At 34.9% G+C, this 25205-nt stretch overlaps 2 protein-coding genes and 1 pseudogene across 2 annotated transcripts; 1 reads left to right on the top strand and 2 right to left on the bottom strand.

The window, feature by feature from the left end:
* Positions 1–541: 541 nt before the first annotated feature.
* Positions 542–1402, bottom strand: LOC121767419 (PRA1 family protein F2-like). Its single transcript, XM_042163684.1, has one exon. The coding sequence runs from the start codon at positions 1316–1318 to the stop codon at positions 755–757; it is 564 nt and encodes a 187-aa protein (XP_042019618.1). The 5' UTR covers positions 1319–1402; the 3' UTR covers positions 542–754.
* Positions 1403–5023: 3621 nt separating this feature from the next.
* On the top strand, positions 5024–8431 carry LOC121767417 (annotated as a pseudogene).
* A 2530-nt stretch (positions 8432–10961) lies between these two features.
* LOC121767418 (3-epi-6-deoxocathasterone 23-monooxygenase CYP90D1-like) lies at positions 10962–15701 on the bottom strand. The gene is made up of 8 exons (XM_042163683.1): positions 15332–15701; positions 14784–15108; positions 13747–13896; positions 13424–13666; positions 13081–13173; positions 12660–12845; positions 12449–12570; positions 10962–11446 (listed from the first exon to the last, which is right to left on the bottom strand). Exons 1-8 carry the CDS (start codon positions 15538–15540, stop codon positions 11353–11355), a joined length of 1422 nt encoding a protein of 473 aa, XP_042019617.1. The 5' UTR covers positions 15541–15701; the 3' UTR covers positions 10962–11352.
* Between the last annotated feature and the right edge of the window lie 9504 nt (positions 15702–25205).

The raw sequence follows: 25205 nt of genomic DNA, 5'->3' as shown, positions 1-25205 counted from the left end.
TCAACCCACACAATATTTTATTGATATCATAATTTTAAGAACTGTCACGCTTTATTTTTGCTATGAAACACATACGGGGTGGATCCCCTGCTGTGCACACACAAAAATAAATTTTAATAATAAAAAAAAATATTTTTTATTCCCCTGTCTGTGCACAGCACAGCAGGGGATCCAAATCCTTTACTATCCGAAGAAGCCTTAATCTTGAGAAAATTATTAATTATAGTATTTTTAACATAAATTTGTAGTATTAACTTTACTATCCCAGGCGATTTTTAAATGTGCCCACTTAAACACGTAACAATTTATAAGCTACAAGACAATAAATAGTATAGTATTATTCATGCCGACTCTTCATATTAATTTTAATCAAAAATATTAACATTGTTTACGAATTAATCACAATATTATCAATTCATAATTAAACGGGTAGCATCAATAAAAGCACCAATCAACATCACTCACGGAGTGATCTTGGGTAGTTGAAGATTCAAATATCTCAAAAGATAGAACATAAAATTCCATGATTCAAACTTCAAACTTCAAACATAACTGACGCTGTAGATTTTGGCAAATAAATTCAGAGAGTTGTTGAATAAATACATCTCACGCATACATTGAACAGAATTACAAAAAAATTCAACAAGTCAACAACAACTGATAATCACGATCAATTGATTTTCGAAAATTCACCAGAAACAGTGGAATTGAAGAGGATAAACAAACACGATCCAAAAACGAAATTGAAAAAAAATCAGGAGGGAGGCGGACTTGCTGACCTCAGCAGCCCCGCGGCCTCCTCATCGGGGCACAAATTGTCGGTCCTCCTCACGACGGCGTGCACCAGCACCACCACCGCCGCGACGAGCAGCGCGCTCAGGATCTCCGTCGTCGCGCCGGTGAAGAGCAGGACGACGATCGTGAGCACTCCGAGCACGATCAGCACGACCTTGTCGCTGAAGAGGCGGCCGAAGATCACGAGCGGCTCGTCGCGGAGGAAATAGAGGAAGAGCCACACCGCCATCATCACGAGGAAGACGATGAGCGAGATAGGGTGCCAGAGGAGGCTGAGCAACACGATCCCGAGCGCGACGATGACGTAGTTCATGCTGAAGTAGGCGAGATTCGTGCGCACGCGCGCCACCGACTCGCGGAAGGAGCGCGGCAGGTCGAAGCTGTGGATGTCGACCATCTCGGACCAGGGGCGGCTCGAGCCGAGGCCTTCCTTGATGCGCTCCTTGGCGCGGGAGATGTACTCGAGGTTGACGGAGGTCGCCGCCGGGGAGGAAGAGGTCGGGATAGTGCCGTAGCTCGTCATTTTTTCCGGCGACGGCGGCGGGAATTTGAGAAAAAGGGGGAAAATTGGAAAGGGGGAGAAGAGGGGATTGGGGGTGTAAATGAAGAAGCGTGGACGTAATGTAGGGAATAAATTATTCCCGTGGGACACGTGGGTTTGTTGAGTATATGCTCAAGTGGATCTAGGATTTTTATTTTTATACTCTATTAATATAAATTGATTTATGTACATTAATAATTAATGATTTATTACTAGTGTAAGTTTTGATTGAATATGTCCATAGTATTAGAAAATTTCAAAAAATTGATTATTTCGCTATAATTTTTGGATATCATTTACGATGAAAGAACAACTCATTTGGTGCAAAATTGGGAACTCTTCAAACCAAACAATCAAAATGTTTTGAATTTTGGCAATCTTCCAAATGATTACATACCTAACATTCTTGTGTCAACGACCAAGAGATTTAGAAAATGTTTGATAGTATAATGAAACGAGAAATGGAAATAAAATAAGTATTCAAATATAATGACTATTCCCATTAATTGAGGAAGAAATGGATATTGCCTAATTTAGTGGGAATAATAATTCCTAAAGGAGAATTACACCAAATCATTTCATCATCTCCTTGATCATAAAGCGAATGAGTTTGATTGAAGGTTATAAATTAAAATTCCACTAGTACTATATTGTAACCACTTAGCTTATTTATGACTTCATAAAGTGAATTATGTAAACCTATAATCTCTTTCCATCATGCTCCCTCCGTACCTGAAAATTTGTCACATTTCATTTTCTGCACTCATTTTGAAAATGATAATAAATAGTTAAAATGGAGAGGGGTAAAATAAAACAGAGAATAATATAGAGAAGACTCTTGTCTATATTATTCTCTCTTATTGTTTAGTCTTGACTTTTTAGTATAAATAGTTAAAATATAAAATGGGTGTATTTTCCTCCAAAGTGGTCGATAACTCTAACTTGCTTGAGTTACAATTTTATACTTATTTTCATCCTAATTAGAGAGAAAAAGTGTAATTTGTGTAACGAGCTATAAATTTTAAGCAATCGTTATTTGAGAAATTTTTAGTAAGTACATGCCAAAATCAAGCTAATATCTTGTCAATTAAGACGTATATAAGGTCGATGAAAACTAATGAAATTTGTCTTTACTAAGTATTTTGTTTTATTTTAAAATTTTTGGGCTTATATTGTTATCCATTGACACGTATTAGAAAGATGTTCAAAGACAAAACTTAATTTTTTATATAATAGTTTCATCGAGAAAACTCTAGGACATTAATTTTGTTGCACTTATAGAATTTAATAATAAGCTTCAATGTTGAAAAAGAGAGATTGATAGTAGTATTAAGATATGGAATTATATTTGAACATAAAATATAAATAATTTAATTGTGTGTGTAGATCACGTTGGTAGGACCGAATGAGTTCAAGTTCACAAGTTATGTGGAGTATTATATAGTGAAATAGTATAACATAATATAAATGTTGCAATCAATTGGCAGTTTAGGGCCCCCTCTCATTGTTATCTCCTCCTCTTTTGCCAATTGAATTTGCTCAACTTATTCTTTAAATTTAAACTATTTTTCTAGATGCATCATAATGGATTAATTTAGATTTTTCATTGACCACATCGAATCAATGAATATGTGTACAATATTTGGATTCTTGATTGCTAAATACATGTCTTTTGAGATTATTTTTGGTGTTTCGAAAGTTGCTTATTTGAACTTTCTCTTAAATAATGAAACGCGGTTAAGTTATTAGACAATTTCTCTCTAATCATAGATCATGGCAATATGCAGTTAGACTTAGTCAATTTCTTCAACATTTTTTAATCCATATAAAAATTAAGGATATCATGAAATTGAACCAAGTTCGTCTTTCCTATCTAAGAAAGCGATTCTTTAAGACTATTTGTGAAGATTTTTTATTGAAACGAAGATAATGATGTGAAAAGCTTTAATAGTGAAATTTGATTTTGAGAAACTCAAAATACAAAACAAAATAAAAAATCCCAAAAAATGATGAGATTGCATAAAAACAAAAGGTAAAAAATTAAAAATAAAAACAAATAATATCCAATCCCTACAAATAAACAAAGGTTGGTTGTATAAAGTATAAACACATTTCCAACTAACCCCCTCACATGGGTATGGGCTTTGGGCTTTTTCTTGTTGGACCCAAATGTGGATAAGACCGCACTCATCAAAGTGGGCCCAATACTAACAAGAATGCCTTACTTTCACCACGTGGCTTGTTTTTCCACTAGTTTATAATACATCACAAATTTAAATAAATACAAATACTAACTTTCATCGAAATAAAATAACTACTACTATTATTGTGGGGGGCCTTCAGAAATGTCTAATGTCACGTGTCCACGACATTGCAAATTGCCCAATGATTAGTTGCTTTTGATAGAAAATTTTATTGGTAACAAAAACAACAAATGTGTAGATAGTTTATAGCATCAATTAACATTGATTATACATAAAACTTAGGGTTTAGTATATTAAATAACTCATTAATTCCAGTCGCGTAGTCTATAAATATTGTCATAGTTGTATTATTTTTACATGTAAATAGTGATTTCTGATTTATTTCGATATCGAGTAAAACTATTTGTCCTGTTAAGTGGAGGACGTTTTACCAACTTAATTGCATCCCATCATTATGTAATTGTGTAATCTTGTTTTCTCTAATCTTTTTCTTTGTTTGATTTTATAAATGTATAATGGGCTAATAATTGATTACTTATTAAGTTTAAATTTTAAATATCAAACTGGCCCATAAGTTCTTGAACCAATTGGGATTCCAAATTCCCATTTCGTTTTTGGTTTGTTTAGAAAATGCTTATTTTTATTTTTAAATCAAATGTACAAATCAAATTCCGCACTCTTTTCTAGTTTTCTTCATAAACCGGAATTTTGGTCAGATATTAAATTTGTTAAAAGTATAAATAAAATATATTAAAATTTCAAACACCCCAAATCACAAAATGGGTAAAATTGGGATAGTAAGTATAATTAACTTATTATAAAAAAAATTTAAACATAGCAATTTTACGTCTATTTACGCTCCTTTCATCATTCAAAAGCGAAATTTCAGACTCATAAAAGTCAAGAAACAAATGTATTCAAAATATCAAACAAATTACTTTTGCTCCATGAAATAGTGGCATCCAAGCACATGTGTTGGTGGTGCAACATAAACATCATTTATATATATATTAAACGAGAATAATTGTCACCACACCTTAATAAAAAATAATTTCCTCCCCAACTGTAGCTCAGCAAAGGAAGTATCACAATCCACGTAGATGCACGAAAGTAGTATATTACCTTTTTATTATGTCATAACTTAATTTCGATTATTAATTTCATCAATAGTATATCACTACTAGATACATAATTAATCATGAATTTACGTGTAACGGCGAAGGTTGATTCCGATATCTACATTATTGATCTTAAAAAAAAAGACTAGTTGCATGCAAGTCACTCAATATCTTATGATTGAATAAAATCTTCATCCAGTTATATGTGACAATAGTAATCATTTTCAATTTTGGTCAAATTCTAGTATATTTCGTATTTTTTAAAATTTGAATGATAAATTAGTACAATGGAAGAAAAGATCCTATCACTTATATGTATCTTACAATCTAAAGGAATCATGCCTATGCTGACTTATATAATCACACATTACTTTTGCATTTTGCAATGATAACTGAGATTTTAAATATTCATGAAAAATCTTCAGCTTAAAGCAAAAACAAACACTACACATCATTGATTTCCCTCTAAGACTCACAAATATGTATCTTCACAAGTTTTCTCAGCTTGCTTAAATTACACTAACATTTTATTTCCATTTATATACTGCCATCAACTTGTTTGCTTCTTCTTACATACTTTCTGATCTGTCAATAGGGCAATTGCTAGATTTTGAGGATTGATCTTCAACTGTCTGAACATGAATGAAAATGGCAAGTTTCTTCATGGCACGCTCGAAGTAACGATCTTTCGTGCTACAATGTCCAAACCATCTGTTCCATTTAAGGCAAGTTTATGTCTTGATCATTAATCTTGAAAAAAGGTTCTTGATGCTTTTAGTCTATGTTTTTTGATGCTTTTAGTCTATGTTTTTTAATGCTTTTAGTCCATGTTTTAGACTATAAAATGGTTCTTGAAAGAAAAAAAACGGTTCTTGATCCTTTCGTTCCATGTTTTTGACGCTTCTAGTCTATGTTTTAAGACTTAAAAAAAGGTCCTTGAAAGAAAAAAAACGGTTCTTGATGATTTTAGTCTATGTTTTAAACTAAAAATGGTTCTTGACGCTTTTAGTCTATGATTTTAGATTAAAAATTGGTTCTTGATGCTTTTAATATTATGTTTTTAGACTAAAAATGGTTCTTGAAAGAAAAAAATTGGTTCTTGATGCTTTTAGTCTATTTTTTAGACTAAAAAATGGTTCTTGATGCTTTTAATCTTATGTTTTTAGAATAAAAATTGGTTCTTGAAAGAAAAAAATTGGTTCTTGATGCTTTTAGTCTATGATTTTTGATGTTTTTTTCATGAATTTTGGTTGTGTTTTTGCAGTGTATATCTTTAGGTAGAAGGTCTTCACATGTGACTATCAAGATTGACAACAAGAAAATGGCAAAAACTACTAATGAAAGTGATCATGTTTGGAACCAAACCTTCCAAATTCTCTGTGCTCATCCACCACAGACGACGATCACGTTGACATTGAAACGAAAGTGTTCTGTCTTGGGGAAGATCGACATACCTGCTCATAAGCTTCTAGGCGAGTCGAGCTTGATCAATGGCTTCTTCCCTTTATCCAAACAGAGTGGTGAGCAGAAGAAGAAGCTCAAGCTGCAGTTTATTGTGTGGTTTAAGCCTGCAGAAGACGAAAAAACTTGGGAGAAAGCGTTGGAAATTGATAGATTTCAAGGTTTGAGAATACCTCTTTTCCCATGAGGTCAAACTGTGGTGTCACATTGTATCAAGATGCTCACCACCATCCCTCGTTCCACCCGCCCTCGGATGGTAGGCCTAGGCGCCTCTGGGAGGACGTGTACAACGCGATTGATGGTGCGAAGCACTTGATCTATATTGCAGGATGGTCATTCAATCCAAGAATGGCCTTGGTGAGTCTTCTAAAAAGTATAATCATCATTTTTTTTTCATGAATGAATGATGGTTTTGATGTGTTTTGTAGGTGCGCGACCCTGAGACGGATGTGCCTCACGCGCGTGGGGTGAAGCTCGGGGAGCTGCTGAAGCGGAAGGCATAGGAAGGGGTGGCTGTGAGGGTCTTGCTGTGGGATGATGAGACGTCGTTGCCCTTGATCAAGAACAAAGGGGTGATGAAGACTCATGATGAGGATGCATTTTCCTACTTCAAGCATACGAAAGTCGTGTGCAGGCTTTGCCCGAGGCTGCATGATAAGTTCCCAACCGTGTTCGCGCATCATCAGAAGGCGATAACAGTGGACAGCCGCGTGGATCCTTCTTCAAGAAGCCGCGAGATATTGAGCTTTCTCGGTGGATTAGACCTCTGTGATGGGAGATATGACACAGAGGAGCATTCCCTTTTCAAGACTCTAAACATGGAGTCTCATTGCTATGATTTCTACCAAACTAGTCTCCAAGGGGCCAGCCTCCACAAGGGGGGCCCGAGGGAGCCATGGCACGACGTTCATGCTTGTGTCGTGGGCCAGGCTGCGAGAGACGTTCTTGAGAATTTTGAGCAGAGATGGACTAAGCAATGTGATCCGTCTCTCCTAGTTCCGGTTAGATCAATTCAAGAACTGTGTCAGCAGCCTAATCCTGAGAGAAGTTGGAATGTTCAAGTTTTGCGATCCATTGACCATGTCTCTGCGAGCCCTCTGCCTAAGAGCCTCACCATTGAGAGAAGTATCCACGAGGCGTATGTGGAGGCGATAAGGAGGGCGGATAGGTTTATATACATCGAGAATCAGTACTTCATAGGAGGCTGCCATATGTGGGAGGAAAACAAGCATTGTGGCTGTGGGAACTTGATCCCTATTGAGATTGCTCTCAAGGTGGCTAGTAAGATCAAGGCGAGGGAGAGGTTTAGCGCGTATATAGTGATACAAATGTGGCCCGAGGGCGTGCCCGAGAGCGAGACGGTTCAAGACATACTGCATTGGACTAGAGAGACCATGAAAATGATGTACAAATTCATAGCAGAAGCAATTCAAGAAAGTGGTGTGGATGCTCACCCAAGGGACTACTTGAATTTCTTCTGCCTTGCTAACCGTGAAATCGAGGTAAAAGGCGAGTTCGTCCCTCCGTACAATCCACACCCTCAAACACACTATTGGAGTGCGCAGAAGCATAGGAGATTCATGGTTTATGTCCACTCAAAACTCATGATAGGTAACAAATTTTTTTATTCCCAAGATTCATGGACTATTGCTATGATATGATATGTTCTTGAACTAATCTGAGTTTTATTATTGACCCCTTTTTTCACAGTGGATGATACTTATCTACTGATAGGTTCAGCGAACGTGAACCAAAGGTCGATGGATGGGAAACGAGACACTGAAATAGCGATAGGCTGCTACCAAAACCAGCCAAAAAATGGAGAAAACAGCATCACCAATGGAGGGGTTCGTGCTTTTCGTCTCTCATTATGGTACGAGCACACTGGGAGAGACGAAGAGGTGTACAACGAGCCTCATAGCTTAGAATGTGTGAAGACTATTCTATCAATAGGTGACAAAATGTGGAAGATTTACAGCCAAGATGAAGTCCAACATATGGGAGGTGTTCATTTAGTGACTTATCCTATTAATGTGACTGACAAGGGCTGTGTGGAGGATCTATCTGAGATAGACGGCTGTTTCCCCGACACCAAGACACCCGTGGGGGGCAAGAGATCGAGCGTTGTTTCGTCTGTATTCACTACATAGAAAATCTAGCACTATAACTGCAGTTGAGGGAAAGACTAATAATATCTGTAACTCATTCAACAAAATTGACTTCAATTGATCATGAACTATGTTGTATTATGGTTAATTATTTTTACATACCTTTTTTCTTAGCAATCAATGCAATCTACCAGCTTTAGAATATGGAGGAAAATCTGATGAACTTTTATTGTTTTTTCCCATTTCATCAATATAGAAGCAATGGTATAGTCAAAGGACTAAAGACATTATCTAGATGTAATTGTATTCCATATTATGTACAAGATTTTCTTCCTTATTTTCTTAATAAATAACACCAGATTACAAAATTCTTGACTGATTATATCAGATTGTTCAAATATTGAATGGTCCTCCAAACTTATATATCCCAAATCTCCAAAAACAGAAAGAGGCATCCATCCTTTTACCCCTTACGACGTCGTTTGAAGCCTTCGATCACGACAAAGATGAAAGCTATGATGCAATTACATATTCTCCCTATAATTAATGAAAATATGATTAATGAAAATAGTGAAATGACCCAATCACAATCCTTCAGCTGTTTCCAAATGTCAATTAAAAATTAGTCAAATTTTGCAATTCTCCTATATTTAATAAGTACAAGAATCACGTTTTTACCTTTTTATATCTCTCTTTCTAATTACTATCCATTTTGTCGTATTACAACTTATATAACATAAAATATTACTTCAACCAAACAAAACCCTTGTTAAAGCATTGTTTCCACTAATTAAATTCCAAATCCAATGAAAGTTGAAATTTCTCACATCAATTTTGACTTTCCCATTCGTTTTGTCTAAATTCATCCCAAAATAACACAAGTGGAAGGCAAAAAAGTAGCCAATAATCCTTTATGTTTGAATAATGCAAATCATAATTATGCCCACTTCGCCTAACTAAAGAATCAATTTCCAACTTTGTATTCCATTTTATACAGACACAAAGTTAAAAGAAAAGTGATACAAAGAATTTGCACAAAAAAATCACTCAAAGTCTTGTTCTTATCTTGTTTCAGTTTTACATGTTCTGACATGTCGAATGTCAAACCTACTTCATATATATCATATACATTTATTGGGGAGCGTTATTCACCTTTTCACATCTTAGATCCTTTTTCTTTCTTAATATGACGCGTTAGATCTAAGGCATCAACGGATCAGATTGATTCTATAAAACTGGTTCCGTGTTGCATTATAGAAGGTGGTTGTATGCATTACAGGGTTATTATTGACATTTGACGGAAAAGTAACTGCCACATTTTGGTATCTGCGAATAATGCACCACATGGTCACGAGTAATGCATATAATTGACTATATAATGCACAATATGTGAACTGCAATGCATACGAATAAGATGTACCATGTTATGATGTTTGACACACGTTTCTTGTTTCCCCTAAGGGTTTAATAAGCTTAGGGGCTAGGGTATAGTACGTAGACACGTATGTAATCTTCACATGGTAACGAGTAATGGATATAATTGACTATATAATGCACAATTTGTGAACTACAATGCATACGAACAAGATGTGCTGTGTTATGATGTCTGACACACGTTTCTTGTTTCCCCTAAGGGTTTAATAAGCTTAGGGGCTAGGGTATAGTACGTACGCATTAATAACAAATTATAAAACGATACGAATAATTCACCAAATTGTCACGAGTAATGGATGTTATTAACTATATAATGCACAATATGTGAACTGCAATGCATACGAATAAGATGTACCATGTTATGATGTTTGACACACGTTTCTTGTTTCACCTAAGGGTTTAATAAGCTTAGTGGCTAGGGTATAGTACGTAGACATTACTAACAAATTGTTGTTATTGGAATATACGTATGTGCATTGTTTGGTTTAGGTAGTGCATTATGTAGCTGTTAACTGTCATTATCTCATAATATTATGCATTATTAGAGGTATTGTGTATATGGGTTAATCAACGGATTGAAGATTACATACGTGCATTTAGTAATGTCTACGTACTATACCCTAGCCCCTAAGCTTATTAAACCCTTAGGGGAAACAAGAAACGTGTGTCAAACATCATAACATGGTACATCTTATTCGTATGCACTGCAGTTCACATATTGTGCATTATATAGTTAATAACATTCACTACTCGTGACAATTTGGTGAATTATTCGTATCGTTTTATAATTTGTTATTAATGCATACGTACTACACCCTAGCCCCTAAGCTTATTAAACCCTTAGGGGAAACAAGAAACGTGTGTCAAACATCATAACACAGCACATCTTGTTCGTATGCATTGCAGTACACAAATTGTGCATTATATAGTAAATTATATCCATTACTCGTTACCATGTGAAGATTACATACATGTCTACGTACTATACCCTAGCCCCTAAGCTTATTAAACCCTTAGGGGAAACAAGAAACGTGTGTCAAACATCATAACACAGCACATCTTGTTCGTATGCATTGCAGTTCACATATTGTGCATTATATAGGCAATTATATGCATTACTCGTGACCATGTGGTGCATTATTCGTAGCGGTTTCCAGCCATTTGTTAGATTACTATTGTACCCTCATAATGCACAAAATAGGACAAATAATGCAACACGGCATTAATTACCCCATGTTAATCTTGACCGTCCATTTCTCTAATCTAATGGCTGATATTAAGAAGGAAAAAGGAGGAAATATAGGAAAAGGAAATGAATACATCCCTACATTTATATCTATAAAATACGTAAAATATGGATATAATTACAAGGAGAGAATCATAATTCTTACATGGACTTCCTAAACATTATGCATCATACACACATATATATCTATATTCTACCTCTAAAAGTATATTTTTATAAGAAAAGGAAAACAACAATATTATTGGATACAAATGACATACTACGTCAGTTTAAAACTGCCCCACACGTGTGCACTGCATAACAACAACTTTCAATTTTTTTGAAATAAATCTTATTTTCTTGTCTTCATATTGGTTGGTAGTTTTGTCATCTAGTCAATTTCTTTTGTAATTTTTTCAAAGTGGGAATTTTCTAGGGTTTGTTGAGAAGTCACCTCAAAAAATGTCTAAGAGTATCTTCTTCTTTTGATCCACACTGGCATTCGTCTCTTCATCCTCACCGTGGGAAAATTTACAATGGAATCATCCTCAACTTCCCATCTGCGATTCAAACAAGGCATTCGTTTGGTTTCGAAAAGACATTTTGTCGCTTATTGAATTTTCGTAGATAATTGATATCGTCTATTGAAACGAATAATGAAAAAATCTCATGCTTCGTGATATATTCACAATGTAATATAGAATCACTCCAATTAGTTAACATGGTCACCCTAGTGTCACAAGAAGAAAATACATTTTTTCACAATTTGAAATCATTAGTTGCCTAGTCATTGATCAAATTTACACGGCCCTCATATGTAGACTATATTTAATTGCAAAATTTGGAAGATTAATGTGAGACTATTTCAATAACTAGAGTCAAAATTCTTGGCATGCATTTAAATAACAAGACTTAGCATATGATATACATCACTCTATTAAAGCAACTAGTAACATTAATTATTTATGACAGTTTTTATGCTTCATTTTTCATACTTAGTGCATATATGTCTTCTAATTCTATTTTTCTTTCTTTTACTTTTTCTCTTTTTCATTTTCCAGGTGATATTAGTTGCATATAACTATACAAATTGCTCTATAAACTTAGTTCCAGGCCCCTACCTAGTTTTGATAAAATTAACTTTTCCCTAAATGAATCATTATCCCATATCTCCCAGCTAAGCAAAGGTGCATACCTTTAAGCCATGAACTTTTTTTTGTTTTCAAAACTTTAATCAAACCAATGTCACTTAAACGAACCCGATCAGATTAATAATAATGTATAATCTTGAAATAAGTAATCAATGATTCATGAAATTGCTTCAAAACTACTGAAAGTTGGAGGAAGATATATCATTATCATTAGAATATGAAGAAAGAAATTATTAAGCATTGTTAATAGACTCCTAAATAATTCACTCAAGATATGAATATTTTGTGTTAGGAAATGGGGAAAATTGCAGCAGATACATATCATACACTAATTATCAGTCCTAATTGCCTAATAAGACTCTAATTAGGAATATAATAATAATTCTTTTATAAAACATTAATGATGAGTACCTGAATTGGGTAACAAAATGATGTAGGAAAATAGAAGTCTCCAGCCTGGCCAAGTCAAGACCTGGACACAATCTCTGTCCACCTCCAAATGGGGTGAAGTTGCCATTATTAATTTCCTTATCCTGTCATCCCAAATCAATTATTTTAGTATATAAAATTTATATTTTAGTCTGAATAATGCATATTACAATAATTATTTTAAGAATCTTACTTGCCATCTCCATGGATTGAACTGATAGGGGAAGTCATACAATTTATCATCCAAATGCACTGATCTGAAATATGCAAAAACACACCATCCTTTTGGGATCAAATACCCTTTTATTTCCACATCTTTCATGGCTTTTCTCATCACTCCTGTGATTATGTTTCCCATCCTTAATGTTTCCGTAATCACCTGTTTAATTTTACAATCAATCTCGTGTCTCGTATACTATAAATATACACGTGACATGTATCGATGAAACTAATATAAGGAGACTTGTTAGTTAATTAGATTGCATGATTTAAGACAAACTTTTTGGTGATTGGTGAGAATTTAAGCCCACAAGTAATAATTGTCACTTGAACATGTATGCAGTGCACGTGTCACGTGTGACATAAAAAGAATTGAGAAATTATGTAATTCTTACTGTTTGTGTAAAGGGCAAAGAAGATACATAATCATTCCAAGAAAATGGCTCTTTGAGTTTCTCCTTGTGCTTCTTCAGTTTAATGTTCTCTTCCTATCACCATAAACAAAATAATACAAATATAAGAAATGGGTTTTAAATAAGAAAAATTTTAAATAAAGTTCGAACATGAGAATCAATAGCCCTAACGAGTAAAGTATCTACACAATGTTTTTAAGGCGTCGTAGCGTTCTCACAGTGTAGATACTTTATACGTTCAGTGCAGTGTTCTCAGAATAATATTTATATATAATAATAATAATAATCAAAATGTAGAAAAAAAAAGAGAGAGGAAGAAAGAGACTATTAATTGAGTGAGAGCAGCTGGACAATCTGAGAGGTATTTTATGGCAAGAGACATGAGAAGTGGGACAGAATCCTCTCCAGGAATCATCAAATCAACCATATTTTCAGCAATTAATTCATCTGTCACTTGCTCATTCTTATCATTCAACAATGCATCCACCACATCTTTTGTTATTCCTTCATTACAACCCCTTTTTTCTTGGATTATCCCATCAATTATCTTTACCATCTTCCTTTTTGCCTGAACAAAAAAAAATATGAATATTATATTAAAATAAGTATACCTTCCTAAATATATATATAAAAAAGTTGATAACTTGCCTGTAATGATCTATAGAGCTGAGTCCCAGGAATATTTAATGGAATGGACATAAGTCCAGCAATAAATTCTTGGAAACATTTTTTTAGAAGCTCCATTTCAATACCAGGATCCAAACTAATTAATGCTTTCACTAGCACTTGGAATGCAATCTGAAAAAATTAAATAATAAATAAGAATGATATGCAATGTTATCAATCTCGTATGGCGGCTTATGGCGGTTTGCCTAAAAACCGCCACAGGGATATGGCGTATTAGTACGGCGGATATGGAGGTCAAAAATTAAATAAATAAAATAATACTTATATATAATTCAAAAATTAAAAATATTTAAAATATAACATCTAAAACACTTTAAACAATTAGTAAAGCATAATATACCACTCTAACCACCATGTTTCTTGCATAATGCCCTATTCCTAAATGCAGTACACACGCAATGTTGTCAAATGTCGGATATAGCGGTGCTATGGCAGCGACATGGTGCTATGGCGTTTCCACCCCCGAACGCCATGCCATAGCGCCATGGCGCCGCCATATCCGCTATTTGATAACATTGATGATATGAAAAAAATAAGTTGAGGAAAATTTATTAAAAACTAACAGTAAGAGGAGACATAGTAATCACCAAGTAACTATCTTTGTGGACAGCATAAGTCATGCAAAAGTAACTTATGTAAAAAACACCAATGATTAGGTTTCAAATTATTTCTCACATATTGTGTTGTAGTAGTATGAACTATGAATTTAATTAGGTGGTAATTATCTTCAAAAAATTTAAAGTACAAGCTGCACTAATCATTCCAACATATAGATAAAGGTATTTAATTTACTTCAACAGTTCAACTTTCCACTCTGTGTGTGTGTGAAGTAATCATGCAAACATCAAACAAAAAAATCCCAAAACTACTCCAACTTAAACACACACACGTGTGTATGTGAGATTTTCTAAGAATTTAAATTTATGTATTTAACCACCAAAATAAAAACTTTAAAAATAATGAATTCCCAAAAAATAAGTACTTTTTTAATGACTTACATTCTTGGCTTCATCTTGGATGTAAATTGGGGAATCCTCTCTCCATCTTCCCATTGATTCCATCACATACCTCTCCATTTCTGCAGTAATCTGGGATTTTAGGGTTGAAGTTTTGAAGAAACTTCCAATCAAACCATGAATTCTCCTCTGCAAACTCCCATTGATGACCAAAATCGAAGATCTCCCCATCAATTCCATTAGGGATTTGGGGTAAGATGGGATGAATGTTCTTGCATCACTTTGCAGAATTATTTTGCTCACTTCTGCATCACTCGACACTATAGTAGGACTCCCAAATAAATGTGATTTAAACACTTTCCCATACCTAAAAAAATATAATCAAAATAAAAAATCACATCTATTCAAGAAAATACCAAAAAAAATTATATATAAACATTTAAATAAAGGGAATCAGAGAATTGATGCATATGACAATTGACACACCAAATCAAATTTTTTACTCGCCTAAAATATTGTGTATTTTTCCAATTTCGTAACTTCATACCTCAGTATTTATGTGCATGAGTGTGTGTATATATAGGACTCACGTGCGGCGGCGTTTGTCGACGAAGCTTTCCGGCCGGTCAGAATAAGCAGAAGAGATAAAGTGAATTGTTTCTCCAACAAAAGGGAATATTCCAAAGCTTCCCAAAGGAATTTGTGATGATTTGGTGGTGCTGTTGAAGTTCCACCAATTTCTGATTTTGCACAACCAAATTATTGCTGCTATCACTACCAAAATCAACAAAACCTCCATTTTCCCCTATTTTTTCTTTTTATCTTTGGCTTGGTGGATTTTTTTATATATTGAGAGTAGGTATTTGCATGAGAGGGAGAGTGTGTGTGTGTGTGTGTGTTTGATGAAGAAGAGAATGAGACAGAAAATAAGTGAAAAGGGGAAAAGAAATTGAAGGTATGAAGTCAGCACATATTGCCTCGAGAAATTAAGTACTCCTATAATTTGCTACAAAAATAGAACCCTATGCTTATAGAAGGGAATGTTTTTGAGTACATTATTTTATTGCAGGCAATCTGTTTTCTTATTCACTTTACTTATTTGATCCAACCTAATTATTCTTTTATTGTTAACTTAAATGGACTATATATTTATAATTTATAATTTGTATGATGATTGTAGGTTACTTTATGCCGATCAATATATTAAAGGCCTGAAGATATATATTAATATTAAGAATTGTATCGTAAAGCTTATATTTTTATTTTCTATAGTTAGATATTTCATATTTTGACTAAAGAATCTTAATGTTTTTTGGATATTTAGAGATAATTAAACTAAGACCGACAATCCACCCCTAGAATTAGGGAAATTAATTCACTTAATATCATAATTCAGAAATAGTTTCTGTAACTTAAAAATATAACTATAAGATACTCCTCCTAATTTATAAATATTTTTTTATTAAATGCATTACAATATACACCCCAATCAACTTTACAATGAGATTCTCTACCTCCCACCAAGATAAACCTTCTTTCCATCATTGTTAAAATTATACTCATACACTATTATTGTTTTATTATTTTTCTTGATTGGAATGATGAAAGTGTTTTTTAACACATAAAAAATAGTTTGATTATTAAAAAATGTCCCCACAGAAATGATTGAATGGTGGGTACAATATGAGTGGGATGTATGAGAGGAATCCCCTCGTGCATTCATGTGACCATACACACCATAATAAAATCCAATACACCACATATTTATCTCATATAATAATTTCGTATTTGATTTTATTAAAATACGCTTTAATTTTATTAGAATTTGTGAGCTCTTTCTTCAATTTAGATCATCTATAATGTAGAGTGAGAGTAAGGTAGGTTTTGAGTATATTTTGTGTATTTTAAAAACAATCACCCATGCACAAAATCACACCAAATCAAAATTTAATCATAAGGATATCCCTTCAAATTTGGGACCTGCAGAATTTATAAGCCTGTCACTATATGTTGATTATTTTGTTGGTGTACGTGTGATCCAAAAGGGGGAAAAGGAAAATATATTAAATCTCTATTATTTTTTGTTGGTCAAGTTATTCCGTGAATGCATGTGGCTTGAACGGCTACCTCTCTTTAAATAATTGGGAAGTTGAGGTTGTTGATAATTGTCATCAAGAGTAATGGCCTTCATTCTTGTAGCCAAAATCAAAGCTATTAGTTGAGGGGGGGCCATTGGATATTCGAACTTTTTCTAGTGTTTATGTATTTATAATCAAATAACAAGAATTCTTTAATGAACATAGTGTGTGTTTTTGTGTGTGTGACATGTTTTTTTTGATAAAATAAAAATGCTCAAGCCTGAAAGGGAGGCGAGCCAACACCTGATATAGAGAACAACGAGAAACAAAAGCAAACAATCAAGCAGCTAGAGGAAAACCAAGCCAAAAATAAAAACAATGCAGTCCAAGAAAATGTCCCAATATCAACCAAAAAAAACGAACAAACAAATCAGCACCAACACAAAAATAGGCAACTCACTCAAAGATAAAGCTGACAAACTGATACAGACCAAACGAGAGAACTCATACGAGAGCCCATTTAGTCTATATACCCCATATCAGTTGTTCTCACAACCTGATGTGGGAATTGAGTCCGTAACATTCGACCCTCCTTTAAGGGCCAACGTCCTCGTTGGTCACGGCCACGTTGGTCACGACCAGTTCTTTGCCAGGCCACCACTCCGAGTTCTCGTTGGTCACGGCCATGTTGGCCACAGCGGATTCTTTGCCCGGCCACCACTTTGTGGGTCACCACTCCGAGCGGCCCCAAACGTACTCGTTGGTCACGGCGAGTTTGTTGCCCGGCCACCACTCTGAGCCGTTTGGGCTCTCAATAAAAGCATCAATTGATACAGACCAAACAGGAGAACTCATCCCAAAAGACTAGCATGTTAGGAAAGATAGCCCATTTAGTCTATATACCCCACATCAGTTGTTCTCATAACCTGATGTGGGAATTGAGTCCGTAACACAAACCTGGAGACAATACCCGCAACTCGTCCGAACAAAATTATTAAGGAAAGAGATTAGAAATGAAAAATTTTATATCAAAGTGGTGAAGAGAAAATTAAACCCTGGTGTCTAGCAATATTTTCTTATGGTTCCGCCCTTGACAGAGTCAAAAGTGTGCATTGTTCAGAATTTAGTCCAACATATTATCTGATCAATACATATTAGATACATGTGTATAAGTGTGTGTTCGTTGAGAATCTCATAACATCATCAATAACTAAAATAAAAGAGCTCGAGTCTTAAAGCATTTTATATATAAGACCTTTTTATGACTTTCAAAGGCCCCTTCTTTGACTGCCGGCGCAGCTACAAATAATAAAATTCTAAAATCGAATCATCCACACTTTGCTTTTTCGTATAAAATTCTTTTTGGGGCAAATTTCAATATTAATCCCCATAACTCACCCTTCCTTTTCTTTCATTTGAATTTGCCAAATGTTATTATAGTTAAAGGTGTTAGTTCAAATTTGGCAACACATCCTTGAATATGATATGCCTATATCATTCCCCTATTGGGCCAAAATCATAGCTTAAAAATCAAGAAAATCATATTGTTACGATTTTTTATGGATAAATTATTTAAGTTGTGTGAGTGTGTGTATTTTGTTAGGTTTTTGGTTTCGTGTGGAAGTTTGCATGTTGTTTAAGCTTTAATGGGGATTAGTGGAGTCCACATCTTGATTGGGGTTCGTGCACTAGCTCCTCTATTAATTAAGACTAAATGTTATGCAATCAAGGTTTACAACTAAATCATTATATATTCATAATTTATTTATTTTACACATAATAGATTAAATTAAGGGTATTTTGTGATCTAAAGATACATTAATCGTATTGCATATTTTATCAACATCTACGGATAGCAAATTAGCAACCGTTGGTTATAACTTGTTTGACTAGCTAATTTTTTTCTCAAATTCCAGTGTTACCCCTTGAAATCAAATTTATACCAACTATTTAGCTTTTATGTGTATAATATTAGTATTATTTTTCATACTTTCATATCTTTATTTTCTAGACTGTAATGGGGTCAACACAGATTTCCTCGTGGCTCAAGAAATTTTATGTCAACCAAGAAATAATTTATTATTCTATAAGACCCAAAAAGTAATCTTTTTTATAATTTTGATAAGTCTCATATAATTAGTTCTTTTTAATTTTGAAACTTTTTAATCAGCGTTACACAATTATTAATGATGTGAATATCATTATTTTTAAATACTACTGTAATAATTTTTTCTTGTTTTCTTAATTGTATACATTTTCAATTTTGTATACGTGTTGTCAACAAAATTTTTATTTTTAGAGGATGTGTATTTTTATTAATTGATTGTTATTGTGCCAATGGGCTTATAGACAAAGCCCTTGACATGTAGGCTTTAAACTTAACTGGGCCTTTCTATAGTTACGTTAATAAAATTTATAAACATTTTCTTCTTCAAAAAGCAAATTGTTCAGCAGATCGCAGGGCAGGGCACTAACAAAATTTTCCGGCAACACCTATGGGAAACTAGGCTTTCCTGGTGGTCGGACGCCCGTCACGCCCCCTAGTTAGCCACTCTTATTATTGGTCTCACAGTGTCCCACTGCTAAATTAATTATTCTAATATATTAATTATCACAAAAATAGAAATTGTCATAATATAAAACATTTTGATTAATCTTTATTTCAAAAATTAAATTTAAAAATATTATATATCCTAGTTTGAATTTATCAACTCTATTAATCAATTTTTATCTAATAAAGAGACAGTAAATATTTAAATAATTTTATGTCCTACATGTGGAGTAATAAATTAGAAAAGGATGCTACCGTAGAATTGGCGTTGAATCAATAGATCATCATAGTGGTTTTTAATTTATATTTATAATTGAATGAATGCAAGGGACTCGATTATTGGATAAACGAATAATTGAACAAATTTTGTTTGTTTGCAGGCCCAAATCATAGAAATGGGCCGTTCTTTGGTTGGGCTTTATAACCAAGAAAAATTTAAATAGTTAGTTCAAATGTTGGTTGAAGTCCACTCTGGGAGAGCATAGTCAGGCATGATGAAGATGAAGATGATGATGAAAATGAAAATAAGATAGAACCAGTTGTCTAACGTTTTTTTAATTATTATTGATTTTTGGAATCTTAACTGGACAAGTTGAACAAATTCGATTTTTTTGCCAATTTAAGTTTGAAAATTAGATTTGTGATTCAAATTCGAGCCGACTAATTTAGCCATGTGTAGAGGTCACTACAACTTTTTATGAGAAAAAGCTCTAGTGCTACACGATTCAATTAATAAGTTTTTTTGCCAAAAATTCGAGAACGGTGGTTTTGGGCCGAAGAGGCGGTCCAATTTAAACATGCATGCTTAGGATCATCACACTATATCTTAGGGTGTTAAGATATAGTAATAGTTTTCACAGTCAACGTTAATTCACGGCCACGGCCACGGCCTATGAGATGGTGGATCTTTTGGACAGAATTTTGCAAGTTTTTGATTGCATGAAAAGTCTTAGGGTGTTAAATTAAGTTTTGAGTTTTAATAATAAGATATTTTACTTTTATTCTCTGTGAATACTTTTCTAATAATGTCATTTTCATCAATAATGAAAATTTTTGGTTGGTTGAGGGCACTGCCTGAAGATAAGAATGTTGATAAGAATTGGTTGGCTCCTTTTGTTCATTCCTCCCAACTCAAACATTATCACTATTATTATCGTTTTTAGAATAGTTTTAATTGGCTCAGTTTCATTGTCAAAAAGCAACGATCGTCCGGCCAGGCGTGTGAGGCCACCGCGCGGTCGTTGTCCACGTCAGCAGTCACACAGCTGGCAAACAATGAGAAATTTCCAAGTAGCTCCAAATTTAATCGCCCAAACATTTTGACAATTATTGGCTTCTCACCATTCTTTGTATAAATTAACCTTAAAAAAGTACATAGTCATCCTAGCTTGTTCATGCCACATTAATATAACCCAAATCTTAAAAAAGCAGCTCCATCACTCAGAATCACACATCCATACAGCCCTCTATCCCGCACCTTGAGTCATCCGCTCCATTATCGTCCCCGTCGATCGGCCATCACACAGCCACAGTGCAGTTAAGTCATGCTATATGTCACCACTCTTTTCAGTCTATTTTTACCTTTTTTTATTTTTAATTTGTGACACGAAGATATTTAAGGGCAACCTGAAATTGTTTCACAATGTATACAAAGATATTTACGGGCTATTTTATATTCATTCTTTTGTCTATTTTTTGCCATTTTATTCATATGTGAAAGATTATAAACTTTTGATAACTTTATTCGGTCATAAGAGATTTTGTTTAGTTAACGCATCCGTTGAAAATGTAAATAATAAATTTGAACTATCATAAAAACAATCTGTTTCTTGAAGAAGTCATTTGTGTAAAAATATACGAATTTTCGACATATTCATGATTTTTCCTTCTAATCTTGTTTTTTTAAAAATCTAAATATATATGCTTGGACTTACTTTGCCCTTGGCTCACCCCTCAGAGTTGAACATCCATTCAGAGACTAAACACTAGTCCGCAGCGTGTGGCTTCTTCCATAGCATCCCGTCGTTGTCTCTGTTGGGCATTAGGTTAGCCACGCTTTCCGGTCTTCATTGTACTAAATTTATTGGATTTGAATTTTTATTTTAATTTGTGACACAAAGATATGGGCTATATTTATAGATTTTAAATAATAAGCTACTCCATTTTTCATTCTCTGTTGTAAAATAGAATTGAAATCCGGAAATATAAATCCTGAAATGAAATAACAAGAATAATATGAACTATATTTTGTTGGCTTGAAATGACATTCTCTCAATTACAGAAGGAGATATTGAAAGACTAAATTTCTACTTTATTCTCTAATATCCATCTTGACTTAATTTTGCTAAATTAGTACTATTATCTTGATTTGTCTCTTCATTCCAAGATTCTCTATGTCTATTTTTGTAATAATGTCATTTTTAAGTCAACCTGTTCGCTGGAAGTGTCAAGTGGTAAATTCAACAAATCTTTCTTTTTTAAGTGAAGATCATTTAATTTGTAGCTCCTACATACAGACGCTCAGCCCTAGCCCACGGCGTGAGGCTGGCTCACGTGGTCGTCCGTCACAAAAGGTGCAAGTCGTGGAGGTAAGTAAGTCATCACTCTTTTCAGTCTTCATTGTTTTAAATTTTATTGAAACTGAATTAGAAGTATGTTGCATGCATTAATATAAACATGCATGCAACGTAAGCAAGGGACATGCGCATGCAATATTGTGTTAGTTGATGACATGGCGTTAGTTAGGAAATGCATCAGCCAATAAGAAGAGAGCAGTGACGTGTTGCTAGCCAATGAGAAGGAAGCGAGCTAAGATGCAGTGAGTATAAATAGCCGTAGTTGTTCTTCTTTTGAATTGTCGTGAATATTGTGAGTTGTATGTTTGTTAAGCTCCGATCGTGGATCGCGAGCTCCTCTTTGCTTCTTATTCGATTGTAGAACATTATCATTGTTAATGCAATCCATTCTATTGATCATTCAAGTGTTGAGATCGGCGTTTTATCGCTGAGTTCGGCAACGCCGAACTAAGATAGGCCGACCGCGAAGAAGTCAAGGAGTTCGGCAGCCGACCGCGAAGAAGTCATTGAGTTCGGCAGTGACGAGCTACGATAGGTCGATCGCGGCGTAAGATCGTAACAATTGGTATTCAGAGCAATCGATCTCCGGACGTCGGAACGGTGACTAGAGGCGCAGAAATGGAGAAGAAAATGATGGAGATGATGGAGCAGAAAATGCAGGAGATGCGAGAAGAGCATAAGATCGAAATTATGGAGCTGACACAATCAATTGCTGCAATTAACTTGCAAAATCGAAGGAATAAGGAAACAGAGACTGGTGAAGGTAGTAATAGAGGTAATCGGTATGAAAATGGAACTGATTGGGGAAGATCAACACGGTATGAATTTCCAAAGTTTGACGGTGACGGCTATGAAGGATGGATGATGCGAGCTGAATATTTTTTCCAAGTAGCCAAAGTACCAGAGGAAGAGAAGGTTAGAGTGGCTGCAATCCATCTGGAAGGGAAGGCGTTGCAGTGGCATCGAGGTTTTGAGAGCTTACATGGAGATATGGCATATGCGAATTGGTCGTGCTATAGCTCATCTCTGGCTGCTCGCTTTGGTGCTCACGCATATGAAGATCCATTGGCTGATCTCAGGAACCTCAAACAAAAAGGTACGCTACAAGATTACATGGATACTTTTGATGAATTATATCCTAGAGCTGGAATTAGAGAGGATCAAGCCTTCAGCTTCTTTTTATCTGGATTAATTGATGAGCTACAAATGCCTGTGCGTATGTTTAGACCTAAGGCATTATCTGAAGCTTACTCTCTAGCTAAACTACAAGAGCTGACTGTAAGAGCTTTAGGTGTTAAGACTAAGATGAATCAGAGCCATGTTCAGTCGAGCAGTAGTTACTACTCCAATAGTAAACCTATGTCTGTGACTGCTACTAATAAGGTTGGAACCTTGAGTAATTGGAGTGGAGGTAATAAGGATGGTAATAAGTATGGAGGAGTTAGAGCTAGCACAAACTTAACTCCTAAGGAAATTGATGAGAAGAGAGCAAGAAAAGAATGCTTTTGGTGCACTGAGAAGTTTACTCCAAATCATCAGTGCAGCAAAAGAAAATCGTATGTGGTGCAGCTGATTGAAGTAGGAGAGACAGAGGAGAAGGCAGAAGAGGAGAGTGATGGAGAGGAGACAGGTGAGAAGTCTGAGCTGCAACTCTCCTTACATGCTGTGTGGGGAAAAGATGGACCTCAAGTAATGAGGATTCGAGGAAAATGCCAAAAGAAGGTCTTGAGAATATTGATAGATACGGGTAGCACTCATAATTTTTTAAGTGCTAAAGTGGCCAAGAAAATTAATTGTGAGCTATCCCTTGTTAATTCAAAAGCTGTGGAGGTAGCTAATGGTCAGATTCTGCAGTGCAATCAGAAATGCAGTAGGCTGGAGTGGGAAATGCAAGGGTTTAAGTTTCAAGGAGAAGTCTATCTTATTACTCTAGAGACTTATGATCTCATATTAGGAGGTGAGTGGCTGTCTACCTTGGGTGAAATCAAATGGAATTTTAATAATCTCAGTATGGTGTTTTGTCTCAATGGTGAGGAAGTGAAGTTACAAGGAGAGAGGTGGACACCCAGAGCTGAACAATTAAACTTTCTACATATATTGAACCCAGAAGAGATAGATGTGAGGGAAAGAAAATGGAAGCAGTGGATACCTACAGCTGAGATGGAAGCAGGCTGTTGCTATGAAATTAGTGTGGAAGAGATTTGGCCAAATCTTAGTGGTATTCTTAAAGAGTTTGCTGCGGTGTTTGAGGAGCCAAATTCATTACCTCCTCAAAGAGAACAAGATCATAAAATAGTCTTGAAAGAGGGAGCAGAGGCAGTCAACATGAGACCTTATAAGTATGCTGCCCACCAGAAAGATGTAATTGAAGATATGATTGAGGAAATGCTTAAAGCTGGAGTTATAAGGCAGAGTGAGAGTTCTTTTGCAAGCTCTATTGTGTTAGTTAAAAAGAAGGATGCTACTTGGAGAATGTGTGTGGATTATAGAGCTTTAAATGCCATCACTGTCAAGGATAAGTATCCTATTCCTGTGATTGAAGAGTTATTGGATGAGCTGGGAAGGGCAGTCTGGTTTTCTAAAATTGATCTGAGATCAGGCTACTGGCAAGTGAGGATGAGACCTGAAGATATTCACAAAACTGCCTTTAAAACTCACTCGGGGCATTATGAGTTTTTAGTCATGCCATTTGGCTTGACAAATGCTCCAGCTACCTTCCAGAATTTGATGAATACCATTTTCAGAAGCTATCTGAGAAAGTTCATACTGGTTTTCTTTGATGATATTCTTATTTACAGTGACAGTCAAGAAGCTCATGAGCATCACTTAAGAGTGGTTATGGAGTTGATGATGAAAAACAGATTATTGGCTAAAAGAAGTAAGTGCACTTTTGGATGTAAAAAAGTAGAGTACCTAGGCCATGTTATATCTGAGAAAGGAGTTCAAACTGATGAGGGAAAGATAGAGGCTGTAAAAAATTGGCCCCAGCCTAAGAATGTTAAACAGGTGCGAAGCTTCTTGGGTTTAACTGGCTATTACAGAAGGTTTGTACACAATTATGGGGTGATATCTAGGCCATTGATTGAGGTAATTAAAGGAAATGTATTCAGATGGACAGAGGAAGCCCAAGCAGCTTTTGGGAAACTTAAAACGGCCATGATTACAGCTCCTGTGCTAGTCTTGCCTGATTTTTCTAAAGAGTTTGTGGTGGAGACTGATGCATCTGGAATTGGAATTGGAGCTGTGTTGATGCAAGATA

Source organism: Salvia splendens, chromosome 15 (assembly GCF_004379255.2).
Source record: "Salvia splendens isolate huo1 chromosome 15, SspV2, whole genome shotgun sequence".
Classification (NCBI taxonomy): Eukaryota; Viridiplantae; Streptophyta; class Magnoliopsida; order Lamiales; family Lamiaceae; genus Salvia; species Salvia splendens.
Note: the sequence above shows the minus strand (reverse complement) of the source record. Positions and strands in the feature narration are given on the sequence as shown.

Coding starts and splice junctions, on each gene's coding strand:
- LOC121767418 (XM_042163683.1), bottom strand. CDS start 15,540: ATGGAGGTTTTGTTGATTTTGGTAGTGATAGCAGCAATAATTTGGTTG. Junction 13,897..14,783: donor TCCAAGATGAAGCCAAGAAT/GTAAGTCATTAA, acceptor TAATTTTTTCAG/ATTGCATTCCAAGTGCTAGT. Junction 12,571..12,659: donor TCAATCCATGGAGATGGCAA/GTAAGATTCTTA, acceptor TTGGGATGACAG/GATAAGGAAATTAATAATGG.
- LOC121767419 (XM_042163684.1), bottom strand. CDS start 1,318: ATGACGAGCTACGGCACTATCCCGACCTCTTCCTCCCCGGCGGCGACC.